At 37.8% G+C, this 20,589-nt stretch overlaps 1 protein-coding gene across 2 annotated transcripts; it reads right to left on the bottom strand.

Annotated features, from left to right (window-relative positions):
- Positions 1-286: 286 nt before the first annotated feature.
- hand2 (heart and neural crest derivatives expressed 2) lies at positions 287-20,384 on the bottom strand. 2 transcript variants are annotated; one of them, XR_006377500.1, is made up of 3 exons: positions 19,083-20,378; positions 11,854-12,184; positions 287-2,785 (listed from the first exon to the last, which is right to left on the bottom strand). XR_006377500.1 is itself a non-coding variant. In XM_044190790.1 (2 exons), exons 1-2 carry the CDS (start codon positions 19,734-19,736, stop codon positions 12,053-12,055), a joined length of 786 nt encoding a protein of 261 aa, XP_044046725.1. In that variant the 5' UTR covers positions 19,737-20,384; the 3' UTR covers positions 10,478-12,052. The 2 variants fall into 2 exon arrangements, 1 of the variants encoding a protein (XP_044046725.1); XM_044190790.1 differs by lacking the exon at positions 287-2,785 and having other exon boundaries at positions 10,478-12,184; positions 19,083-20,384.
- Between the last annotated feature and the right edge of the window lie 205 nt (positions 20,385-20,589).

The raw sequence follows: 20,589 nt of genomic DNA, 5'->3' as shown, positions 1-20,589 counted from the left end.
CTGAGGGGCCTATACAGAGCTGTGTGGGATCAGTAATTCACTGATACATAGTAGATCCAAGTTGTGGAAGAACAGGTAATAAGAAGGACGTTAGTGCAGTAAATAATCGACATGCCTTTATATAAAACTGAGTTTTGAACAGTTATTTTAAAGATGATGCTTATGACAAGCTCAGACAGTGAGTTTCAAAGCTGACAAGAAATGTATTTGAATAACACTATAATACTTTGTGGTTTGCTGGAAGATATGTTATGTTATGGAATCAATAACTTGATAAGGAAGAAAGCAGGCTGACAAGAAATGTATTTATTTAGGGTAAACAAATGATTTTGTAAATACTCTCAGATTGTATTCATCTGATTTGCACTGAAAACTATCCATGCAGCAGAAACACAATGATCCCACAAAGTCATCACACTGTTATGTTTTAGGTTTGTAAAATCAGCTGATTTTTCAAAATTGGTTGGTCAGTTCTATATACTTAGTAGTAGTGCCGGATGATCTTTTGTATTCATTTTATTAAAAATACAGCTTGCAAAATATTTGTGAGACTGAATATATGACTTAACTATATATTTATTTCAAATCAGAGGTCTCATTTAGACCACAGGACAGTTAGAGAGCAGTACTGATAATTGTAGGATGGATGACAGGATCACCCATCCTGTCTATTGTTTGGAAGGAGAAATTGGTCATCGTTTGTTAATCAAGCTGTATAGTGTTTCTTTAAACATTATTTTTCAGGGCATTAGCATTGTCACAGCACTTAGCTAGAAATGTACAGAAATAAATAACACTATAATACTTTGTGGATTGACGGAAGATATGTTATGTTATGGAATCAATAACTTGATAAGGAAGAAAGCAGGCTGACAAGAAATGTATTTTTTTAGAGTAAACAAATGATTGGCTTTTGGTTAAAATACATGTGCACACTGTTGTACAACTCCCTGTTTTCTGAGGCATTTTTAATAATGAAAAGAACATTCATCTATTAAGAGAATCTGTGTTAGCTGAGAGTAAAGAACAGTGGGCTGATATATGCACTGAACCAAAAACTGCTTACATTTAGGATGATAACATATGAAGATGAGATCTGACATTTTATCACTTAAACTGTATGTATGTCAAGAAGAAAAGCTAATTTGTTCAATGTGCTGTCTGAATGATGTAGAAAATAGTAAAAGGACAACAGAAAACAAAATGGAACTAAGAACTGTGCAATACTTTGTTTAGTAAGATAAAAACAGAAATAGATTTTGTAAATATGGAGCTGGAAGAATTTGGTACTGTAAGGTAAATATCGCATGACTTAAGTTCAATAATGTTACAGGTTAGCTTGTATTGCTAGCTCTTGATCGTTGATCGTACATAGAGTGATGATATGTCTTTCTAATGTTGTTGTTTCATATGACCAAGATACATCAGAAGCTTAGCAAGACTTTAAACTGAAAACAATAAAAACAATAACATGCATAGATACTAGTATTTTTGCCCTTATTGTATCAAGTTGGCCCTGAATTACGGCTGCAACAAACAATTATTTTCATTATCGATTGCTCTGTCAATTATTTTTACAATGAATCAATTAATCGTTTAGTAAAACATGTCAGAAAATAGTGAAAAATGCCAATCAGATTTTCCAAGAGCACACAATAACATCTTTACATGACCTGTTTTGTTTTGCCAATTGTTCAAAACTCTAAGAGATTCAGTTAACAATGATATTAAAAGATGTGCTTGCTTACTTACAAATGCTTTCATTTGAGAAGCTGGAACCAGTGAATGTTCAGCATGTTTGCTTGATAAATGACTAAACGATTAATTGATTATTAGAGCCCAACCTATATGGGATTTTTGAGATTGAAACATTTACCGATTACAGATACAGCTCAAATCATGGTAAATGAATGCCTTTCTGACTACATATCTCATTCACACAGTGATGGCAGAACTGATCATCAAAGTAACTAAGTAATTAACATTCACACCGAATGCACAGCCCTCGGGAGCAACTTGGGGTTCAGTGTCTTGCCCAAGGACACTTTGACATGTGGGCTGGGGGAAGCCAGGATCAAACCGCCTGTGTGATTTGAGCTGGAATGAAAATAAACCTTTTCTGTGTTGATTGTGCACTGATTTTGCACTAATATACCTATGCAAAGGTACCCAGAAGGCTTCTTTCTTAAACAAATAACTTTATTAAAGAACATTTAAGTTAAATATTCTTTAACATATTAAATATACATTGTCAACCAATTCTAGAAATGAACAGTACCAGTCAATTGCTGACCATTTGAATAAAGAATAAATGAAATAAAATAAATAGCTAAATAAACATCCACACTGTTCAGTATCAGTCAGTGTTTCAGTAGTGACAGTAGGTGATTCAGATTATCAAGTGCCATCACCAGAAAGGTATGTAATCTCTGTTTTGTTATCGATTACTTATTGATTTGGTGTCAAATTGCCGATCTATCTACCTTATTATCCTGCAATGATTTTAGTAGCCTAAATGCACACACTCAAACTGGATTGTTTGTTGACTTCCCCAGTACAGGGCTTGTTTACCACAACATATTGTTACTTGTGTTTTTGTAGTTTCATTTTCAAAACAGGCCAGTGAATGAATATATTTGTTTTTCTTCCACATATGGTTCCACAGTGGTGATGATGATGATGACGATGATGATGAAGATTATGAGCCATCTACTCCCTCTGCACCAGCCCCACCGCCTCAGCCACAACCAGGTCCAAAACAGTTATATTTAGATGGAATGAATACCTATAGAGACAAGTAAGTGAAAATAAATTAGTTGTACAGTGTGGTACTTGAGGAACTTCAAATGGCACAGATGGTGCCAAAATTTTAAGCCGAATTTGAAGATTTTGCTTAAACATGCCTCTACTAAAACCTCAGTAACTTTGCTCTGCTTCACTTTTTTAGCATCAATCTTTGCACAGGCAATGTTCAGATTTTGTGATATAGTTTGCTACAGGTTTTGGGCTGCAACTGCATCATTCCAAAGGGATATTCACTCTAAAAGTGTATAGTTTTGTTAGGTGGCAATGAAATATTTCATTTATTCTGTTTTCCATCTTCATTTATTCTGACCCAGTAACCACTGACCCATATATACCATACCTTGTGGTTGCAGAGATATACTCTATTCATTTTGGGCATGTTATTTTTGAGCAGGGGCCTGAGCCAGAGGCATAGGGCTTAACAACAAAATGTCAGAACAAGGGATTTTGTTATAGTTCACTTATAAATACTGTATGTAGATAGTGGAGTTTATTCTTCATGATGGACAGCCAATGCTTCTCATGGCTGACACCACTATTGCCCCTTCATTGGCTGCTAATTAAAATCTAGCTAAGTAAATCATTTTCAACTGAGGACATAAGAATAAAAAATGAATGAAAAACAAAGAAAAAAGAGTAAGGACTCCGTTACTTTGTGTTCATTGTGTTGGCACGGAGATGGAAAAAGCAGCATGACCCATGTTGTGCCCCAAGCCATGGGCTGAAGACATGCTGTGCTGTTGATTGCCCTCCACAGGCCTAATTGAAAGAATGCTCCATATGGTAAGAAACTATACATTCTCCAGATCAGTTTTTTCTCTATTTTCTGGTTCTTTCTTTTTCTCTTCTCAGTTTTTCTTGTCTATAAAAAGAGAACAATGGGCAGACTGTCTTTGGTTTGACTCCTAATTAATCCAATACTTCCCCCTTATGGCAAGGGCAGATTAGAAGAGAAAAAAAAAGACATTTTGTCATAGTCTCTTTTGATGGAAAGCCCTATCTGTGTGTGTGTGTGCGCGTGTGTATGTGTGTGTGTAAAGGTTTGCTTTATAGCAACATAGCAAATTTAGATAGATAGATAGAGTGAATAGAATGACCTGGGGGTTTATTTCAAAGGCTGCCATAGGCCCACCCTCTTCTCTGCTTTCCTCTTCTCTCCACCTCTCTTTTCTTCTCCTCCCCTGCCTCTTCATCTTTTTCCATTGTACCTTTATTATACTGCTTTTTCACATTGAAAACACCATCACACACTTTTCTAATAGCTGTATGTGCTCCTGATTCACAATAATAGTCATTAAATCATTGTCTATGTTCACTGTGGTGGGCAATAATGCACTACTGTAACCACCAAATAATCAGTGGCTTCCAAATATTAAAAGCAGCTTGCAAAGCATTGTCTATGCGATGGCATCATCTGTAGCTACAATTACACTCTGTTGCCACTGATGCATGTCGTCTTCAGTCAGGGGTCAGTAGCTGCTTAAGCATCATTATCTTTATTTTTCACGGGCAAAGAGGACCTTAAAAGAAAAAAGAAGTCCAGATCACTTGGTAGAAATGGGTCCCCCTGGTGGAGGGGAAACGCAGCAGCACAAAATGGTGGGGAGGTGGGAGAGGAAGAAGGAGGGGGAATGAGGGAGAAGGAGGGGGAATGAGGGAGAAAGAGACGGGTCTGCGTGAAATAATGGCTGCCAGATGTTTTGGTATTATCGTAGAAAATTCTATTCCAGCCGTAGTCATCTATCATGCCAGTCGACTGCCCATAGAGGCTGGGAGATAGACAGACAGGAGACATGAAGAGAGAAGTGTGTGTGTGTGTGTTAGTATAAACATTGATATTGGTATATGCTGTTGAGTACCAATGTAATGGCTCACTGTGTTTTGAAAGCATAAACTGTTCTGAGTTTCTGGAAATGTATGTTACATGGTGTTTCATAGTGCAACTAGGATTCTGATTAAACATTTGAAACTTTTGTACAGTTCTATACAATTATGAATTAAAACCCTTATGATATGCTTTTTTCTTTTGACTGAAAATGGACAGAATGGTCAAAATCAATTATTTTTCTTTCATAAAATGTCTTATTGGGAAATTATTATTATTAGTATAGTAAAAAGAGATTAAAACGTGGATCTTGAAAACAGGAGGACGTGTATGGAAATATTTGCACATATCATGAAAGAACTTAAACTTGCATGTATGAATATATGCAAATATATGAGGTTTGTTGGCTATATTCGTGGCAGTTGTTGTCCATGAGAGGTACAGGAACCTACTTTCAAGCTTCCTATCAAAATTAGTAATAATTTAGTTTAATTAATTTTGCTCAAATGGATCCCAATTGGAGAACAGAAAAGAATGAACATTGTAATCGCAACCATTATCTGTCTACAGTTTGGGAGCCATTTAGAGTCTTGATCAACAGCCACTACATATTCTTCCATTAAATGCATGGGTTTTCAACATGCACAGCTGAGCAAATTATTCTGAACTAAGCTGGTTTGCAAGACTGAACAAAACAGGCTCACATTTGACTCTACATACAAATCTCCCTGGCCCTCCAAAGGGGGATAAGATGGTTTGTTTCCTTCACTTTGATGCAGCTGGAGTCATTTAATAAAGATCTATGATAAATAGTCATTTTTATGCTATTTTACTTAAGTTGCATAATAAAGCAGGGCAAAGATTAAATTTCTTTCGTGATCTCTTGGAGAGGAAGGAGAGAATGAATGTATAAGCACTCAGGAAAGATTTACCCCAAAAGGTGACTTATAGGCTTAGAGACTCAGACCAGCACCAGGCGGCTATGACTCAACCAGTCATTCAGTAGTCTACAGTGACTACACAGCCAACTAGTCACATCCTATCATTGTCATTGATTGGCCCAAAGGGGGTGCTATGTCATATTTAGGAAACAGTATTTTCCGTGCTGCCTTTGGTTGGTGGTCCATCTTGTCCATGTTATGCTTTCAGCTATGGTTCTACTGTACTATGTATCATTCTATGTACCTGCGCTATGCACCTGCATAGTATACTAGTGAGGATCCAGTCACCATTACTTGTTTTTGATTTGCACATCACAACCATCATGGACTTGGAGAGGTTCCCCAGCTACCTGAGGAGCTTGAGGAGCACTGGAAGCTTCAGACTCACTGCTGAGCTGAGAATCCACCTGAGCAGGAAGTGAGTCGAGGACTTTTAAGTCTCGTGTGCTATGAAGATGCTGTAATACTGAGAGTGAAATTACCCTAAAATCACATTGTGGCTAATAGCAAGGTGAGCAGGCAATTGAGAATGTGGAGTCAAGGCTACAACATGGAGTCCTGGTGGGAGTGGTGACCGGGGAAAGAGCAGGTCCAGAACTTATGCAACCCTCTCAGGACAACAGAGCTCAGAAAAGGGTGTAATGGCCACTGATCCAAAGCAAGATGAGAGCAGCCATTGAGGAGGACAGAACCAGCACTGGAGATGAAGAAACAAGGCAAGTGGACATAATGGGAGCAAGAAGGTGATGGGCAAAACCACACTGCATCACATTTCTGGTGCTGGCCAGATTTGATTTCCTCCTTATCCATTAATTTTTTACTGTTGAGGCTTGATGGATAATCCATCATGGCCCCTTTGTCGGAAAAGGGATCCAAGGGCCAAGACCACTCTAGAGCCCACCAGATGTAGGTTGAAACACAAGAAGCATGATCATTGCCAGGGAGCCAAACACCAAGAACAAGTGTGAGGCTTCAGACCTTCATCCTGCCACCCAAACCCGTAGGAGGATGCCTTTGAGCATGCACAAGGTGAGTAGGACCTGGTTTGTCACTGCCAAAGATGAGGGTTTAGAACATGGTACATACTTGTGGAGGTTATTTGCTGAGGCTTTGCAGGGCTGTGCCTACACTGCATTCAGCATCATATTGTCAATACAGGTTAGATCACTGATGATGTGCCCAGGCAAGGCATCAAAAGATGCAGGCAAAAATGAGTGGATGGTAGGTAGTACTGGGTTGCACAAATGTCGCACAGTAACTGACTTTTGAGTGAAACTCTTTTAACCATGGCATATGCTGGTACAACTGGTAAAAACAATTTTGGATTAAATGCTTAGGAAATAAAGAGCCAACTACAGTATCTTAGATGAGGCTTTGTCACCCTTTGCCTCACTTTTAATTTAATTCAGCCTTCTTGTTTTTTTTTAGTGTAATATACTTTTTATAATTATAATAGCCCCTTTTCCATTGCAGTTTCACTTTCCTTTTGTGACTACACTAAAGCATGTTGTTATGTTCAGTCAGTATGTGATTTTTTTACAACATTCCTTGGTCATTAGATGTTAAGCACAGTTGACCATAATAATTAGTGCAGTGTGTGCATTTAGTTTGTTTGATAATGTTCATAAAGAGGCATGAAAGAGAACACCTGTTGTATTTAATTTTCAGGTACAGCTTTGGCTCAGCTTGTAACAACAGATAATTGTTTAGTGTCTAATAGTAATAGTAGAGGTGGTATTTTACTAGGTATTAGTGAAGATATTTAGTGTGTCTTTTTTAGCTGTGGGCTTTAGTTTACTCCCTACAGCTAACTCAGAGACATACAGCTTCCTTAGCTTGGAGTGTGTGTATTTATGTGTGTCTGTGTATTTGTGTCCCGGTCATTGTGGGGTCATCTCTGTCTGACACCAGCTCTCTCACTAATTATCTGCTCTCTTGTCTTCACCCAAGGCCAGACTCAGGGCTTTACAACTCACGTTAGTCTTAGTCAAGACAAGAAAAATCCTCTCAATCCTCTTTTTTTTCGTCTCCCACCAACAACATACCGACTGGGATATCAGATAAGGCCTTATCAATAGATGACTGATTGACAGCTCCATCAGATACTGTGGCAATATGAAGACCGGGACGCATGTCAATAACTATTCTATGTGGTCAGTTGAACGTGTGTTAGTGTTTCAGTGAACATGACAAAAATAAAGTCGGGGAGTTTATTTGTTGGGTTTGACTGGTACAAGTTTGGGATTAATTATTTGCCACAAACCTCAAAAAAATTCTAAGTACAGACCACAGAATTTTAATTTTGTCAGGTTGGAGAAACATTTTAAATAATTAAGCCATAGGACTCTGAAAGTCATATTTAATTCTAAATGCACATTTTCCATTTGTCACTAGAGCAGCTGTTTACGTCATGTTCACTTAAGTTGGTGGAAAATTATTTTAAAATACAAAGAGAATAATTGTTTTCTACTTTATGTTTATGAGTTATTAGAATCATTTAATTAAGGAGATATTAAGTTTTAAGGTGGAATGATGCTTCCCTATTGGGGTGTTGCAGTAGTTATCAATGTATCGTACATCATTCGGCAGTGCTGTATATTCATTATGTGCCCAAAGTTCACTTTGTGATAGAGACAATCCTATCATTACTGAAAACAAAAAGATTCCTTAGCATTTCCTTTATGGTCTTCACAACAACAAATGCTACCAGCACCAGAAAAATGTAGCAGAAAACATAAAGAAGCTCAGTTAGACCAAGTATGACTCTCCACATGACATTTAAACTTTTTGAGGGGGTGCACATCAGCCGCAGTGGGATGCCCAATATGCCACAGCAAACGCACCACAAGAGTTTGCCAAAGAAACATGATTAGGCCTTCGCAGGGAAAAATGTTTCAGGGTTTGCTTGACTGACAGGAATCTCAGCCTATTGTCTGTAACAGCAGGTGCAGCAGCAAACATCACTGTCAAAGTCTAAATAGACTCTAATGTCGACCAGAGAGATAGAGACTGGGCAAAGTGAAGTTGTTTCTGATATTTGGACAGAAGCCAATAAACTCAAATCACTTTTTGAACTTTTCCATTTGATTACCACCTGCCTGCTTTATAGAACATTTCACATCGGCCTCCTGGTGATTGTTCAAGTGGGATGTGAGAATGTTTTGCTCCAATGTTTCCTTCTTGGTGTCACAAATCACAAAAGTGTATCACTGCAGGCAGCAAACACAGCAACAAATCCACCTGCTGTCAAAAGTAATATGTAACATTCACAAAAATACAACCGACAAAATGAGAGCAATATCTGCTGAATGTCATTCACTGTGGAATTTATGATAAACCATTTTGGATGTGTGTGTTGCAGATACATCAACTCTCCCAAGGTGGAGCAACAAAATGGCATCCTGTCCTTTTCTTTCTTCCAATATGATGGGAATGTAGAAAGACAGAAACATCACAAAAGACATACAATATGCAGATACAGAAATTGATTTTTGCTTTCAGCTATACTGTAGCTGAAAACTGATGACACATTTTCATGGGTGTTCCACAGAATCAATGTAAGTCTTTTTTGTACCATCGGTTATGATAACACTGCACTCACGCCATCACACAGAAGATTCGAAATCGAGTCCAATGGGGCAAGCAACAGAAATTACCAGAGATTCCAGCAGGTTTCTCACAAAACCCCAGTTTAACCCAGTTATCTAAACTGCTTATTTCAATATGAAAACAAATTAAATGTCTTTTGTAATCATCCAGTGCATTGAAAAACTGCATGCAGCACTACTATGATAAATATGGAAGTTCAAAGATGAACCAGGAACTGTGCAAGATCTGATGGGAGTTTACAAAAAACACTTTGGGTTGGGTAATAACTGTAATATTTGACCTTGTTTCTTTATGATGTTTAAGTTTCATAGCGCTTGTGGTTGCCTCATGCACTGTAAAGCTATGTCTAGCAGGGCCACTGCATCCACAGAAAACAAAAACAGAGAAAATACAGAATTTTCCTTAAAATGGCATTTTATGTTATATATTTCCCTGCTTATAAAGACATGAACTTAACACTATTTTAAACTGCCAGACACTCCATACAAACCTGAGTCAGAAATAAAGATATAGCCTGTTGTTAAAGGCCTAATCTGTAATTCATATGTAAACAAGGCACATGACTGGTACCTGCTATCACTCTAATTGATTGGCAGGTCTTTTAATACAATAATAGTGTCTTTTAACACTAGATAACAATTACATCTGAGTTATTAATGTTTTCAGATGCTGTTTGTGTACAATAATAGATGTCAACACAGAGGTAACACCCTCCATTTTCAGTTATTATCAGGTGAGAAAAAAATATAAATATTTTTGTCATTAAGTAAAACTCTTGAATTTTATTTTTGAACATAAGGGAAATTTAAATAGTCAAAAAAGGTGGCCTTAAAAAAGGTAAATAAGAAAAACATGGCAATGACCAAAAATAGTAAAATGAATTATATTACACCAAAAATAAATTATGTCTGTTTTCCTTACAAAGATCATATCCTATGACTTAAAATATGTTTATCTGTATATCAGACATCCATATAAATGTGATGTTATCATATATTGTCTAAAATTCTATATTAAATCTAGCAAATTTTTTGTCATGACGTGAAAGTGACACAATTCAAAATTACTTTAGGTTATCGTTTTGGTTATTATTTTCCTCCTTTGAAATAAGGAGCCCTATTCACATGCTGAACAACACACAACTTTAAGGCTGACATGTTTGTTTTATGCAAACAATCAGTATGCTCATTGAAGCTACTGTGGATAACATTCCCTTACTTCTGAATCATTCTGAAACCTTAATGAACTTGCCCAGGAGAACACTGTTTGACCAACTGAAAGTAAGAAATAAGCCCAGTTTGCACCAGTTACCATGTAGGCTAACCAGTTGGTGGTTTATTAAATCCATGACACTGTTTACATCTCACATTAAGCATTATTTAGACTCCCACCACATTTCCATACCACAACATGGACACTCCGTCATTACCGTGACGTCATTACATTTACAAGCCAAAATTGCGAGAGGAAAGACAGACAGAGAGAAAGAGAGAGAGAGAGAGAGAGAGAGAGAGAGAGAGAGAGAGAGAGAGAGAGAGAGAGAGAGAGAGAGAGAGAGAGAGAGAGAGAGAGAGAGAGAGAGAGAGAGAGAGAGAGAGAGAGAGAGAGAGAGTGGCCTAGATCTGGTCGTTTAAGGATAGGCTACACAGTAAACGTCCGTTTTCAGAATGGCTGTGTGGGTTCTTCTAACGACCACATTGCACATAAATATATTTCGTTAAATGAAGCAGAAAGCACGTAAACACCCCGTGTGTGTGTGTGTGTGTGTGTGTGTGTGTGTGTGTGTGTGTGTGGAGCGGGGTCAATAGACCGTCAGTTTTTAGAATGGGTTCAAGAGAAACGGAGAGGAGAGGCAGCGAGAATAACTTTAGCAAAGCTGTTTAAGTTGGACGCGTGATTGGGTTCTATTGATTCACGAGGTCAAATGTTATAGAAAAAGTAGGCTATTATTTTAACCTGCTCATCCCCTCCGACCTTGCTCTAGCCTATCTCTAAAGCACATATATAGCCTAGTTCAAGCCTATAGACATTTACTGTATTTTAAGTTTCCACTGACATCAAATATGTTGAATTATAGGGAAATGATGATGATCATCTAGAATATTTCCATTTCCTCCACTTCTTTTTAAAAGAACATGGAATATGTGATATTTTCATGAGGGTTTTTTTTCTCGAGGTAAAATTTAAGAAGGAAATCAGGGTTCAAGGTCAAACCCTTACACAGAACAAAACAACAGAAAGGGCTGTAACAGTCGAAGTTGCCTCGTATGCGGTGTGTTGGCGGCGCACCTGCTACGGACAGATGCCTGTTGCTGAGCTCCTGTTTTCCTTGTTGCCTCTCAACTGAAGTGTAACGTTTGGGTTACGTGTGGCCTCTGTTCTGTTCATGTATGATAAAATAGTAGCCGTACAACCGGGCTTGGTAAGGTTAATGTGTAAGTTAATAATATATGACGAGCATTGTGGAAACCCCAGTACCAGTGTGCTTGTGAGTTTTTGACTATCGTCTTCTCACGCTCTTCAATCTACCTCAACCAAGAAACACAGACCCAAACTGTTACAGCGCCTTTGCTGATGAAATGTGGAGGAGTTATACATCTGAAGTTATGTTTTATCAGGAACTCCAACCAATAAGAAAATCAACAGTAAATTGTCACTTTCTTTGTGTCTCACCATAGCAAAGTGAACGGAGCTACACAAGCAATACAGCGTCCACCGTCCTGTGGGAAGTTAACACCCTCGAGGTCCAGAGAGATGATGATGACTGTCTTTACAGTTCAACAGAGCGCGTCATTATTGTCCCGTCACGCTCTTCGAGGACAGAGCTGGAGGAGGAAAAGAGTGCTATCAACTTGCAGGACAGAGGGAGGCGTTACTGTTTGAGTTCCAGAGCCCAGACATGTTGAGGCCATCCTGTCCGTCCTTTGCTCTTCTTATCGCCCACAGACGAGGAGGATGACGATGAGGATGATGATGATGATGAAGTTGTCTTAGGGATCTCCACCTGCAATAAATTACATTTATTGTTATTTATATTATGCATATTTATAAATGTGCACACATCCTAATAACTTTTTAAGTTGTTTTTTTTAAATCATCTTCTATTGTATTTTATAATATGGAAAATATAGCTAGACCAGCTCTTGACAGCAGCCTTTGTAACCATGGAAATCTTACTTTTCTGTCTTTGTCACAGTTGGATTAAGTTCTCAAAATAGGTTATATGCAACTTGATAGGTTTCGCAGTTTTGCAACATTTTGCATTCCCAATTTTCGGACACAGATATTGAAGAAATAATTCAGTGTTCAAATAACTTGATATTGGATATATTGACCTTTATTCACTGTGCATGAGACTGCACCTTTAGGTTTTCATGTCACACTTCGTAGCAAAAGTCCATAATAGCATTTGTAGTGTAATGCTATTGTATTTGGGACAAGCCCAATTTGGTTAATGCTCCAGAACACATACAGTGATTTTTCTATAGATACCCGTAATACTTATTAACATTACGATGTTGAAGTTAAATAGAAGAATAACCTGTAAGTGTTTACAAGCTCCACCCTTATGACCACCTGTGTTACTCAGGTGTTCGGTATAACAGCATTCTTTGATTAAATGGAAACCCTTTTTATGAATAAATTCTCTACAGTTTGTTTCATAATAGTAAAATGTTCAAATCTGCATGTGTGCGCGCGCGCGTGCATGTGTTAGTGTGTGTGTTCATGTGAACGTTCTTATCAATAACATATTTCCTGTAAACCATCTCACGGTTTTAATGTTGTAAAGAGCAGAATCAACTGAATGGAAATTGATTTAATTGTTAAAGATAAATGATCAAATTAGACCTATTATTCTATTTTATTTCTGAGCCTGCATGTTTACTTGTTAAGATTTGCGGTTTCCATCCGCCAACAGCTGTCCCTGAAACCATGTTTAGCCTAATCAAAAATACATTAATATAATATATGGTAGAATAGCACGTTCTGTCCTTAACAACAACAACAACAACAACAATAATAATAATAATACATAAAAATAAATAATAATAATAATAATAATAATAATTAATGGACTGTGTGGCATTACTGTGAGTTTTGTATTTGATGACACAGTGACACTAACCTGCTATACTGCAATAATGTTGAATGTAGGCTTTTATTATTCACGCTGAAAGACGGCTTCTCAGGATTTACATCAGTCCCGACTCCTTATTTTTCTCTTACTTCAAACTTCATAAAAATGTGACATTGTAATGTCGCCTTGCTTTCAGCATATACAACCCTACACCAATTCTGAAGCGGTAAACCACTCGTCAATTCGGTAAACACACCACCAGCCACCATCAATCCAGCACTAGAGGCCTACATTTTAAATTGAGTGCGACTTTGAAAAGTGCATTTCAGTAGGCCTATTTTATTTTTCAGAGTGAGGTTTGACATATCAAACACACGATAATCGCATAAAATATGAGCATTGCTCGAACCTGACAGATCACGTGCAATACAGGTAAACGCATCAATATTTCAACCCTCTATAAAGGATATTTTACTACAATGAGTGCTTTTACTTTTGTTCTTGATACATTTGAATGCTTTTTTTGAAAAGTATGATTTTAGTGTTATTAGTAGCGTAAAGGATTTTAATATTTTGTCACCAATTTTGTCAATGTGTTGCAGTTTCAACTTAAAAGTGGCCCTGCTATTAGCAATTATATTCTAACCAATTAAAGAAAAACAAAAAAGAAAAAGATACGAGTTTAATAAAAGAGAGCTCAGCAGTTCTAAACGGTGGTACAGAGCGTTTCTGTAATTGCTGCAAACAGGAGGAGTCTGTGCATAATGTTTTACACACATGTACAGCAGACATCCAAACAAGTTAATCCCCATTCTTTTTATTGTGTAATGTTCTTTTATATCATAATCTCTTGGCCGCAGCTGCCTCATCGGCCGTAACAACGTGATCTGTTCTTTTTTCAGAACAAAAAGTAGCGAAAACAGTAAAGATTAGGCTAGCCATAAAATGTCAAATTTTAAAATGTTAACAAAGGGCAATAATAATAATAATAACAACAATAACCACAATAATAATAATAATAATAATAATGTGGATGTGGATAAAATACTAACTGGATCAGTGAGTGAGGAATTAAGGTTTTACACTAGCACACACTGAGTTTATCTTGGGCCTCTACTACTTTATGTTATTATTACAGACATGTTGAATTATGAACATTATGAATTACAAGCAGATTATAATGTCATTATAAGAACAGATCATTTTTCATGTCAAATCATAATTAATAAACATCTCAAATGTACTACTACTACTGTAACTACTTTTTAACTACACATTTTTGCCACCTGTACTATAACTTTATGAGATTATAAAACATATTAATAAATATCATGTACTCACAATGTGCTTAATAGTAGATAATAGCAGTAGATAATGCCTCACCACTTCAACTTAAACCTTACTAAATACTTACAAGCTAACATCCATATTTTATGTACAATTTCACACTGTGTGATGTTTATATTATCTAGTTTTTTGTGTTTTATTATTTCCGCACACTTAATTTAAGGATTTTTGAAGGTTCTTGCAGCATGCACGTGACACCAGTTTCCAGTCCCAGTCATTTGTCTAGACAGAGCTCTATCAGTCTGCAGGCTACCTGTCACTAAAAGTAAAACCACTGCTAGTGTCTTTCCAATCAGGCTGCTGAAAGCATCAATGGCATGTAAAATTACTCTATACCCTGCACATTTACTCTATATCACTTACAGTACAGTACCAAAATGGTATCAAGCATGACACAGCAATAAAAACAGTTTATTTTTCTAAACTATTAACACTGCAACAAAATGAAAAGGTGTGCTGTAATTCAGTCAGTAACATTCAGGTCTGCCATCAAAGGTTAATGATTTTAGAATGTTACAAGTATAAATCTATCAGAAATAATTTCAGGTGATCAAAATTCACATTTGTAATCAGTTTGCCGCTGCACTGTGATATATTTATATTAGGTAAAGATTAAATGAAAAATCATGAACATATTTATAATAAAAACATGGATTGAAAGTGTAGCCTAAAATAAGTAAAATTGATCAAGACAGATCTGTCATGGTTAAAATCCAACAGCATCCTGTCCCTGCCTCTATTAAGTCAGTTTTGCACAAACTGGATCGTTGGATTATTCCACTGTAATACAACAAACTAAACAAATCCACATTGAACCAGCCTGAATTAAGCCATAGCTGTATTCAGTGACAAAAATGTACCACAGTGTGTATGAAAAAGATAATCTTTTGAATCATAAAAAATCTATATCTTAATTCTCCCTTGCACACACAGTGTAATATAAACTCAAAAGTCCCTGAAATGACTATTACCTGAAGTCCCACCTTATTTGCAAGCTTAGAGGTCCATCGTCTTAATACACATTATGGGTTAACCACTTAATCATTAACGTAAGAGTACACTGAGGAGCATAAGCAACATTAAGTGCTTACCTTAGCTACACTGAGAATCAAACTCACTTACAGTTTGAAGGACTTTTTAAACAATTCTGTTCACATATATGATATATTTCTATTCAATTGTAGTGTCTTAGTTGTAGCAGAGAAGCATGTATCTGAATCCAGGACTGGAGTTCCATGAAAGAGTTGACATGAGTTATTAACAGGACTACATCCTCCTATTAGTGATTGCAGTTTGAAATGTGAGGGAAAAAATTCTTTCTGGCTTCAATTATGCACTACACTTCCTATAGGCAGCATGTTAGGCAACAGACAGGAAATAATCTGTTCTATTCTGTTCTAGTCTATCCTGACCTGCTCTGTATGGTCATGTATTGTTTGTTTCTACACATAATTTCCCTGCTGGACTAAAGCTCAATGTTAGCTCTGGATACGGTAAGATGTGGTGATGATGATATAGCCATTGATCATGAGATAAATTTGTGTCAAAACAACAGGCAGCTAGTTTTGTCAAAGCATGTAGAATCCATGATATGATGCTTAGTTCTGTTTGCATATAGTAGTAAATAAAAAGACTATAAATTATGACCTTTAGCCAGTGATCATAAAGACGATATGTAACTCAAATATAAATAAAATTGTAGCAAATTGATATTACTGGCTACTGTGTTTGAAAGAGAACATGTAGATTTATGCCAATGTATGTGGATGAACTGAGCTCCTGTGAATGCAAAAGGCAAGTAAAGACAGTTGAAATGGCTTTAAATCTCTTGGATGTGCAAAACAATAAATCCTTAGCCACTGTAGGCCCTTGTAAAGCTATAGCCATATGATATGGGCAGCATACGCAGAGCTGGGACGAAAACTATGTGGATAATATAGCGGGCTATTGCTAGGAATAATAGTGGTGGGTCTACATGGCTGAACCCCTCCCCACCCCAGATCCAAGCTATCTCTAGTTTTCTGGCTCCACTGCTATACAGACTAGATCAGTTGGACTATACCATTTTTGTGTAAAATATTTTTGTTTATATGGCTCAACTGGAAATAAGGTTTTTTTTTTTCCTTTAGTAATCAATGGTTATGGAGTAAAGTGTCCATTATATTGGGTAAACATACTAATATTTTACTGTTTACTCTCTCTTTAGCAGTCAACCCATGTGCTTCACTGGCTTTTTAAATCCCTCCCCCAAATACATGGGGTTATAAGATTACCCTCCATTAGTGTATATGTGTGTGTAATTCCTGCACAGGAAAAGCCTGTGTTGCTGTTTAAGTTTTTTCTCTCATGTGTAGATTGTTTTTAGCTAAGTTTATATTAGTTCTCTAGCATTCTCACTCAGTTAAAGTGGGCAAATATTGTATGTGTGTCACATTAAACTGATTTTGGAGGTCTAAATGATCTTTGGATGGTCTACAGTGATAGCTGTAATGGTCCTAGAGTCTCAATAGATGCCGGATGCAGGTACTTATCATATTAGTATATTAAATATATGATTGTAAAATAATTATGTAAAAATAAAAATCTTACACAACAACGGTTTTCTAATTTACATTTCCGTGTTGTCTGTATTATTACATCGTCTTGCTGCTTTGGCCCAAGTGTAAAATAGCCTATACTGAGAGCTGACTATTTTAGGCCTGACAGTCTTCCGTCTTCATCTTCTCAATAAATTAGATTAGGTTAGAAACCAATCAAAAAAATATTCGTGGCTTGTTAGTGAATCTCGATCAAACTAGAGCCGCCAAGCTGCTGCTTAAACTTTATTTATTGTGCCATTTTTGTCATGTTGCAGAAAATATTTATAACCCTGGGATCACAGATCATAGAAAAACATTAAAGCGAAGTTAAACCAGTCTGTCATACACTGACATAACATTGGAATGACTTTCAACTTTATCCTGCAACGGAAAGCAGCCTGCCCCATCGAGTCAATATAACATTATCCTTTTAGAAATGTGGCGGTAACCTCGTTTGCACATCGCAAATGTAAAGGCAATGATGGTTATGACCCACGACCTTTGAAAAATAGCCGCGCAGGATCCTACATAAATTCAGTTGACATATAATACAATTCAATTCAATTTTATTTATATAGCGTCAATTCATAACAGAAGTTTTCTCATTGCATTTTTCCTACAGAGCAGGTCTAGACCATACTCTATAATATTATTTACAGAGACCCAACAAATCCACAAATACACAAAGCAGAATTATATTTTAATAGATTTGTTATTTATTTTTAACAATTTGTTCAAGCAGCTCAGCTTTTTTCTATATGTACAAAAGAAAAAACACTTTTTATAGCCTATGCACAAAAAGCAGGAGTAGAATCTGAATTAGAATAAAATAAAGTTCCATTTAATAGATTATATGCCATGCAAAACTGATCTGTAATCAGATGTTTTAAGAAAGCTCAGTTGGCTCATATTTTATAAATTCTGTTATGTTCTATCTATGCAAGCTGATTTTACACCAAATAGTCTTTTTTAATGGATTTTGGAGTCGTTTTTTTTCTCTGATGCGACAGTGAATGGCACGTTTCAATGTCTAATATAACTACAATGGCAAATTTAGTCCGTAAGACAATGAACAAAAGGAATGTTGTTTCTGTTACAAAGTTTTCATATTAGCCTACTACTGTATCTCCTGTCGGACGCTGCTTTTTTGACCACCAGTAGACCTACTGAAGAGGAGGTGTTTACAGGATGGTCAACTATGAACTTCAGTCGTTAATCTTCGTGAGATAAACCATTAAAAGAAAACAGGAATAATTAAATATAGCAACAATGTATCATCTTCTCCCTACAAACATGGATTTAGGTCATGACTCATGTCAGCCAAAAATAAAAATAAAAAATACATTTAAAGAAACGTGACTGCAATTGCAGAGTTAATTTAGCTAGGCTATAGTTTATCTCTCCATCACATTAGGTCATTAAAAACTAGCTGCCTAATCCACTGAACTCTCAACTGTTTAAGGCTTCTTCTAACTGCGTCTCTTTTTTTCCATTAGTCTACTGGCCTGTAAAATGAGTCCACTACTCAGTAGAATATGCAACATGTATGCCGAATTGAATATTCGGAAAAAGCCTTTAATTACAGACCAAAAGTATTATAAACTGTTGCTTACTCCCCCCCCAAAAAAAACAAAAAACAAAAAAACAATTAGCAGATTTTGAATTATTGCTATGGGAGTGTCAGCTATAGACTATACCAGTATTCCTTTATTATAGGTTTTAACCAGCTAGCCAGAGAGAACATATTGTGGGTTATGTCAGTTTAGCTAATAACTGGTAGGCTGATAGGAGTTATTTACTCTCCTGTTATTAAAAAACAACCTTTCAGCTCAAATGGTGGCATCATTTAAGTTCACGAGTAGGCAGGCCTATGTCATGCTCATACTACATGCTCTTACCGACTCTCTCTTCCTCCGCTCTTCCCGAGCTTCCGTCTTTTTCAGTTCGGCCTTGAAAGCCTGCGTGTCTCCGTGCTGTCCGTCCTTGTCCAGGATGTCCATTAGGTAGGAGATGTAACTGGTGGCCAGCCGCAGCGTCTTGATCTTGGACAGCTTGGTGTCGGCTGGGACGTTGGGGATACACTCCCTTAACTCCGCAAAGGCCGAGTTGATGCTCTGGGTCCGCCGCCTCTCCTTACGGTTGGCTGTGGGTCTCCGCTTCACGGTCCGAGGATGTGTGTGGTGGTGATGGTGATGCATACCGACCGTGGCTCCGTTCACCGAGATGGTGCCGGCCCCCGGAACTAACCCGCCGGGTACGTAGTGATGGTGATGGTGGGGGTCCAGGCCGCCGGTAGACCCGCCGCCGCTGTTGCCATGGTACTCTGGGCTGTAACCGGGTGCGAGGCTATACTCTGTGGGAGACATATCCGCGTGGTTTATTAGCCAGCCAGTAAAGTACGGAGGAGCCCCGGTGTCCTCGTGACACCGACCGGCCGCCGCCGCATGCAAGGAATAGTGGTGGCTGTCGTGGTGGTGCATGACCGGGTGGTGAGGGAAGCCTGAGACAAGACTCATAGTGACACACACAAACACGCACTCACGCGCGCACATACACTCTCTTGCACGCGCGCACACTCACGCAGACAGGCCGTTCTCGGGTGCTGCAGTGGTAATCTCGCATTCACTGTTTAACGGTTGTCCAGAGCAGATGTTTGCATCTTGAATAAGCTCCCCAGCGGCTTCCGACAGAAACAGACCGCCTGGTCCGACCGTGGCGGTCGGTATTCCGTGCAACAGTAGGCTAGATTCGGGCTAGTCCTGTCTATAGTGGCCCTGTAGGCCGATCAGTTCTGTCCAAACAACTCCTCCTCCTCTAAGACATTATTCCTCTCCCTCCTCCTCTAGTTATAAAGGCACAGCAGTGCTTATTCCTCCTTTTCTTCTTTTAGAAATTCACAGTGCGTAGGCTTATTGCTCCTTTTTTCCTCTGTAGGCCTACTTCATCTCATCCCTGTCTGTGAGTCATTTAGCAGTTGTCAGCCTCAGAGCCGTTTGGCAAGGCAGGACCAGTCTGGGCAGGTAGTGGGTCACTACTGGCTAGTTGATACTGAGCTATGGTAAAGCCAGCTGAGCAGCAGAGATAGTCTGATTTACGACGTCATCTTTACCGGGAGGAGAAACTGGCTTCACAGCCTCTGTCAACCAATGGCAAACCCCCACCCCCTCCTCTGGCCCCGTCTGTAGGGTCTGTTTACTTCTCTTTAATGTCAATGGGCCTGCTAAGTAGACCTGCTGGCGCGCACGCATATGCACAGCAACCATTAGCCTACAAGGTCAAGAATAAAGTAAGATGATCCTGTTCTCGTTTCTAGCATTTAAAGTTATATGGTATTATTGATGTAGCCCAAAATGTATCACAATATGGTCAGTATATAGTTTTTTTATATTTTAGTATATATTATTA

The sequence above is a fragment of the Siniperca chuatsi genome, linkage group LG3, assembly GCF_020085105.1.
Source record: "Siniperca chuatsi isolate FFG_IHB_CAS linkage group LG3, ASM2008510v1, whole genome shotgun sequence".
Classification (NCBI taxonomy): domain Eukaryota; kingdom Metazoa; phylum Chordata; class Actinopteri; order Centrarchiformes; family Sinipercidae; genus Siniperca; species Siniperca chuatsi.
Note: the sequence above shows the minus strand (reverse complement) of the source record. Positions and strands in the feature narration are given on the sequence as shown.

What these genes read in the sequence shown, in the direction of transcription:
- hand2 (XM_044190790.1), bottom strand. Translation starts at nt 19,736, where the DNA reads ATGTGCGCGCGTGAGTGCGTGTTTGTGTGTGTCACTATGAGTCTTGTC. An exon ending in AGCGGAGGAAGAGAGAGTCG is followed by an intron (nt 12,185 to 19,082) that starts GTAAGAGCATGT and finishes AATTTATTGCAG; the next exon opens with GTGGAGATCCCTAAGACAAC.